General features: G+C 41.2%; 1 protein-coding gene across 1 annotated transcript in view; it reads right to left on the bottom strand.

Annotated features, from left to right (window-relative positions):
• Positions 1-6,943, bottom strand: part of LOC126391627 (sodium- and chloride-dependent transporter XTRP3A-like) — a 70,762-nt gene that overhangs the window by 14,750 nt on the left and 49,069 nt on the right. Inside the window, exon 7 of the mRNA XM_050046509.1 lies at positions 1,325-1,487. Within this exon, the coding sequence (XP_049902466.1) occupies positions 1,325-1,487 (163 nt within the window). The remainder of the gene's footprint in view (positions 1-1,324; positions 1,488-6,943) is intronic.

The following is a 6,943-nucleotide window of genomic DNA, read 5'->3' as shown; positions in this document are numbered from 1 at the left end:
TATTATTATTATTATTACTGTCCCCTTACTGTACAAACTGTAAATAAATCTTTATTCCTGACTATGTGACGTCGCCATTAATGTGTTTCTAGTTAAAATATTGATTTTTTTTTTTTTTTTTTAATTTTTTGGTAGATTGGCTTATGGGGTGATTTTGAAGGACTAATTAAGTTAATCTCCTAAGTGGATGTAATATGTAGAGATGCCATCTAGGCCGTTTTTCTTCATTTTGTTTTTTTTAAAGTCTATATTTTGCTTTACAAAAACGTGAAAAAGCAGCTGTGACCAAGCTATCACGAGGTGAGCAGCATTGTAAGCATAATTAATAGCGATATACTTCAGTTTGTCTGTGTGTTTTTGTATGCACGCGGGTCTGCTGCGGTCTGCTGACAGTCCAAAATGGCGGTGTTAGGACGAAACCATGGGTGAGTCTGTTGCTATGGGGCGTTCTATTGAGCTTCGCCTCTTGGTATCCATGCTCTTTGATCTCCATCACTTTTCAATGAATGAAACACCTAGTCCTGTTCTGTGTTGCAAACAGTAGGATTTTTTATCTTGTGGTCATCTGAAATTATGTGTATCAATTTGAAGAAGCAAAATGGCTGACATGCAGACATGTTAATTATGAATTTAAATAATAATGATAATAATAATCATCATAATCATAATCATAATAACAAGAAGAAAAGTTCTTGAAACACTTGCTAATTTGTGTTTGGCTTGGACTGCCTTTTAAAAAACATTCCACATTTGTCTCACATTTTTCAGATACTTCTGTGCTCTTCTCACAAAAATCAAACTCTGTAAAGTGGCTGGTGTAGCTCCTTTTTATGGCTCCAAAAGAACTGCTGCATTGAAATGGCATTAGCGTCAAAATGTCAAAATACCACCACACCACCTCTTAATGTTTTTTTTTTGTTTCTCTTTTTTGCAGATTGCTACAAAATGCAACCGTGACTTGATGTGAATGCCATGTCTAGTTCAATCTGTGTTTAGTCCTGTCTAGTTTACCAAAATTATTCTGTACCAAAGGCAACCTGTGTTTTTAATTCTGTCTTTTAAATCACAATTGAAAGATCAGATCACAGGCCTACGGTAGTAATACTATTACTACTACTACTAATGCAGGTACTGGATTTTCTCTAATAATTATGTAGCACTTAAGTATTACTTATTGCACTTTTCATATGTATTTTTTTGTATTTTCTATGTATTTGATACAGATTTAGAGGGACACAAAAACAGCCAGTTGCATTCTTATTATATTAATAATTATACATAATTATACATATTATATAGACGATGGTAATGAGGAGGAACATACGGTGTCTAGCTCACTCTCCAGGTTACAATCTTCCAGTTTGTTGCTGAGTTCAGCAAACTGCTCTGGGTATGTTGCATTCAGTTTCTCAATCCAGTCACTGACATTGTTCATGGCGATACTGTCCTCTGCTAGATCAAAGGCATTCAGTAGCAGTAAGCGTGTCCTGGAAGAGGGAAAAAAAAAGGACAATTACATGAACACTATCATGACCCTGACTTTCACCCAGCAGGGTCCTTCACTATTTGCTGAGTATAGTTTAGTATTACATCAACACTTTGTTCAAGAAATTGAACTTATATACGAAGGCTAATAAGATAAATTTTGGAGTAAATAATATGCCAAAAATGTTTTAACTCAGTGTCCGCCTTATAGCTTTTACCAGACACAGTTATTTTGTCCAAGAGATGATCTGAAATACTTACAGATTGTGTTCGAAATAAAAAGAAAAAATGTACAGCTTTGAACCACCCCCACTACTTTACGAGTATATTATCACCAGTAAAACTCCTGTCTAAAATATTCAAAATAATATCCACATGTAATCAATCCATTTCTGTTTTAAAAACAAGCTGGGAGCAGGACCCATCTAGCTCTGTACAGCTATATGATGTTCAGAATAGGATTCACAAAATCTGAAATCTGTTCAAACAGCACTCACCACTGCTCACCAGTGAATCAATTCTGCCAAGAGATTGCTAAACTTGGCATTCAATCCGCTGGGCTGCTGTATCCCCCTGTCCTCATCACTCTGTTTACTGTGAGATACTTAACACTTAATTACAGAAGTTCAGTAAAGGTTCTACTCCTCATGGCTCTTTACCATCGCCAAGAAAAAAATAACGAGAAATCAATAATGTCCATAAATATTTCAAATTGGACAAACCTACATACGGACCATACCTCCATGGAGAAACTGTCCACCTCCTAAAAAAAAAAAATGCCTGAGAGGAGACAGATGTGTCAGAGCCCGAGCAGAGCCCCGGCAGCTGCATCACATCCTGCAGTCAAGACTCCTACTAAGACTCAGTTCTTCCAAGTCCACCTTGCCAGATTGTTGAGGCTGCTCAGTCAGTCTGTGTTTCCAGCCTCTCTTGTTGCACATCAGTTGTCTGTTACCCCATCCTAATCCTGTTTCTCCTCTCCCTGCTGTTCCAACTGCTTTGCTCAGGTCCCTGTCTCCAGACCTGCCATGGATCCCCACTCAGCTCAGCTGCTCTGCTGATTCCCTGTTAGACAGCTCAGCTTAGTCTCCCTCCTCTCTAGGCAACCTGCTCAGCTCAGCCCAGGCTTCCCCTCTGCTCAGCTAAATTCCAGGCTTACATCTGTTCTCTTCTTGGGAATATGGCTAAGAAGGAAAAGCGGGTCGCCACTAATTGGAAGATCAGTGCCTCAATTTCTGGCTCCTCTAGTCTGCATGTTGAAGTATCCTCAGGCAGATACTAAACCTTAAATTACTGGTGTGTTAGTGCTTCTGAATGTTTAAACTGAGTAGCAGGTGGCACCTTGTATAATTGCCTTGAATGAATGTGTGTGTTGTAATGTGTCTATATCGCTTTGTTCTTTCTTTTTGGCTTGTGTGAGTTACCTTTTCATAAAAAACAAACAAACCCGACAGCCCAAAAAATAAATCGATGAAATTACTTGCGGCTCTAGAGTCCGTGTATCATTCGTTGATTCCATTTTCAATTTAAAATCAAAAAACAAAAAAATTGTTTGTTTTTTCATTTTTCGTTTAATAATCAAATTCATTGCTTTTCTTATTTTTGATTTAATGCTCACATCAAAAATAGCAAATCGAAAAATGGGTCACGATTGAAATTTGATTTTGATTTTTCATTTGATCCAACTTGCGTGACCCCAGACTATTTTTTATGGAAGTGCATTGCATTCACTGGAAAAAAAAAATTAGAAATCTTATCTCGTAATTATGAGAAAAGATCTCGTAATTACAAGATAAGATCTTGTAATTACAAGATCAGGAAAGGTGCCACATTGGCCACTGCTTCGCTCAGAACCACATACTGCACATCCACGAAGGGGGGTCGGAACTACTGTAACCAGCTGCCACTCGGGTGGTTCCATCTTGACTATATCAGTGCTGGCCACTACCACGGAGCTGAAACTAAATCAACTGATGTCAGGCACTTCGATCACCCACTACTTCATCAGCGCATAAGTCACACACAGCCTACTTATTTTTCGTCTTATTATTATTTTTCTTCCGCCAGATTTCGGTGCGTAACTTGTGCCACAGCTTTGAGTGCACACAGGGTCTTCATAAAACATACAGATTCAAGATTCAATATGCACAGTAAGGACACGCGTTTCCCTGCAGAATGAAATTCGTTCTTTTCTGTCACCAATTAATGCCAAACAATATAAATCTGAAGTATGAAATAGATCAAAATATATACGGTGCGCACTGTTGTAACATCTCCTTGCTTAGTGTAATATTAATGTGCCTGCCGCGGCTGGATCTGTGAGCATTTGGTCGCTAAGAAGAGTGTTAAGAGTGGGTCAGCTCGATCTTACAACTCCTTCTTAGTGATCTGGGAAACGCGGCCATTATCATGTCAACATACAGGGAAAATGTGTCCAGAGTTTATGACATTTACCGGAGGAGCTAGAGCTATTTGACTAAAGTTGACGTTATTACTGCTGTAGCATGATGTTATTAGGCTAAATACTACATTTCTAACAGTGTCTGAGCTGCATGCTTGTAGGCTGCTGTAACGTTAGGTTTACAGAGGAAATAACGGGAAATAACGGGATGTGATGGGGTGAAATTTTTGAAATAAGTTTGTGCTCTAGAGAAAGGATCAGCACTCAGTGAAAAACCTCCTAAGCCCTATGATAAGCTATTATGGCAAGGCTTAACTATACAGACCAGTAAGCAGTGATAACTAACATGTCTTTGGGGTCATCGGGTGGGAACCTCCTTTCACCAGTGTTTCATCTAGTTGGTCCCACGACACCTCCAGAAGGCTAGACAGTGATCTCTGGCATCCCAGAGACACTCCCCTAATGCCAGGTCTCACTGCTCCCCGCACCAACCCAATAACCTCCTTTACCTTACTTACACATGGCTTTCTCAGCCCAAACAGCACTGCCACCTTCAACCAAACCAAGGCTCCGTACATGCGAGCTCCAGGTAGAAACAGTGCTGATACTACCTTTCCTAGCACATTCACCAAACTCTATCTCACACGCTACATAGCATAACTCCAATATAAGCTAAAGTTAAAGGAGACAGATAACTCACAGGATCAGCAAACACACTCACCTTGCAGCATGGTCTCAAACAAAAGGGATTCAAATAGGCCACTCCCACACTTAAATAACCTTCCTCTTCCTGGATTTCCTCCTGAGAGGAAGTGGATCTCTCCACCTGATCTCAAGGAGTTATGTACTCTGCTTAGTAGTTCCGCCTGCTGGCCCCCAACTGACATTATTTCTTCTCACCCAGATCCATTGGCTTGCTCTACCTGCTTCATCTGACATTTCCTTCGCTGTCTTCCTCAAACTCTGTCCCCGCACTCCGAGTTCCCCCAGGAGCGAGGCAGCTGATCTTGCTATGAATCCCCTACACCCCACTTCCACTGGACAAATCCTAGTTTTCCATCCTCGCTGCTCTGCTTCTGCTCCTAAGTCTGCATATCTAAGCTTTTTTCTTTCATAGGCTTCAAGGTTCAAGGTTCAAGGAGTCTTTATTATCCCCGTGGGGCAATTTGATGTACAGCCAGCAGTAATAAACAAACAATTAAACAACAATCACTCAGACAACAATAAATAACCAGAGACAACAAAAAAATGAAGAGCAGGTCAGTCACTTATTCAGGAGAGCAATGGCAGCAGGGACAAAGGAATGTTTTAGTCTGTTAGTCCTGCATTTTGGCAGGATGTACCTACGCCCCAACGGATGAACCCTGCAGTCTGTTTTTGTTTCTGAGGGAGAGGGAGCCGTACCAACAAATGAAGGAGAAGGTGAGGGTGGATTCAATAAAACGAGAGTAAAACATCCGCATAAAAGTGCTATCAACATTAAAATTACACAGCTTCCTGTAAAAATACATGCGCTGGTGGGCCTTTTTACACACAGCATCAACTTGAGTCTCGAAGGTCAGCTTGTCATCTACATAAGTCCCAAGGTACTTGTAATTGTTGACCAGCTCCACTGCTTCATTCTCAATCATAACAGGGGATGACCAGCTCCACTGCTTCATTCTCAATCATAACAGGGGAGATGACTGTGGGATTTTTCCGAAAGTCAACCAACATCTCTTTAGTTTTTGCTACATTGATATGTAGGAAGGAAGAGCTGCACCAGTCCATGAATTCCTTCACTACAGGTCCATGCTCCAGGTCATCACTGCTCAGCAGGGACACAATGACAGAGTCGTCTGCAAATTTAACAATGTGTCGCCCCACATGTTGACTCCGGCATTCATTTGTATATAAAACAAATAATAAAGGTGAAAGAACGCAGCCCTGGACAAGAGTGTCTGACAGAACACCATTAACCCTCACACGTTGTGGTCTCACTGTTAAAAAGTCAATAACCCAGGCTATAAGACCAGGATCAATGTTATGGGAGTCCCTTAGTCTCTCTGCTAAAATGTGTGGCTGAATGCAATTAAAAGCGGATGAGAAATCAATAAATAAAAGACAGGCGAAAGACTTGGCTCCCTCAAGATGAGTTAGAACAAAGTTCAACAGGGTGCCAACTGCATCTTCAACACCTCTGCCTGACCTGTAGGCAAACTACAGTGGGTCCAAGTTATTTTGGACACAGGTCAGAAGTGATTCCTTCACAATTTTTTCAAATGACTTCATAACAAGGGAGGTCAGTGCGACATGTCTGAAGTCATTTAGTGATATTGGAGATGCAGATTTGGGTACTGGAACTATAATAGAATTCTTCCAGAGTGAAGGGACCTTGTGAAGCTGGAGGGACGTTGAAAAAATAAAACTAAAAATATCTGCCAGCTGGACAGCACAGTTCTTGAGGACCAGACCTCCAATGCCATCCGGGCCTGGACTTTTCCTCTCCTTGACACGCTGAAAAAGTCTACAAACTGTGTTCCTGTCAACAACAACACTGTTCTGTGAGGAGACAGTGTTTTTAAAAACTGACAGTTCATCATTAAAGTCACAGGCATTAAAACGGTTATAAAAACTGTTCAGTTCGTCCGAGAGGACCAGATCAGGCTTCCCATTAAAGGGCCACTGTGTAAAATGGGTTGAAAACCGTTGAAAACAGTGACATCAGTGGTCAAATTCTAGATTGCAGGGCTCACTCACTCACCCCTCCCGTCGGGTAAATGACGGTGGCCTCGTAGGGACAAAAAGCCTTGCGCAGACACAAGTTTTTCAGAAGTAGGTCTATCTAGCGACGAGGTGAATGTTTATTAGAAATCTAAGCCATGTTACGATATTGTAATGAATCCCTCACGCGCAGAAGACCAGAGTAGCGTTTGGGAAAAAGGCCCGTTTATTTGAGCACTCCAAAAACTCCGGTAACACTCCACCCCCTCCCCTCTCTGCTCCGCCAACCTCCAGCCCGCACACTGACTGACAGCGTAGCCTATAAACAGAGCTCAGCTGTTTATTTAGCCTAGC

This window comes from Epinephelus moara, chromosome 6 (assembly GCF_006386435.1).
Source record: "Epinephelus moara isolate mb chromosome 6, YSFRI_EMoa_1.0, whole genome shotgun sequence".
NCBI lineage: Eukaryota > Metazoa > Chordata > Actinopteri > Perciformes > Serranidae > Epinephelus > Epinephelus moara.
This window is presented reverse-complemented; position numbering and strand designations above follow the sequence as displayed.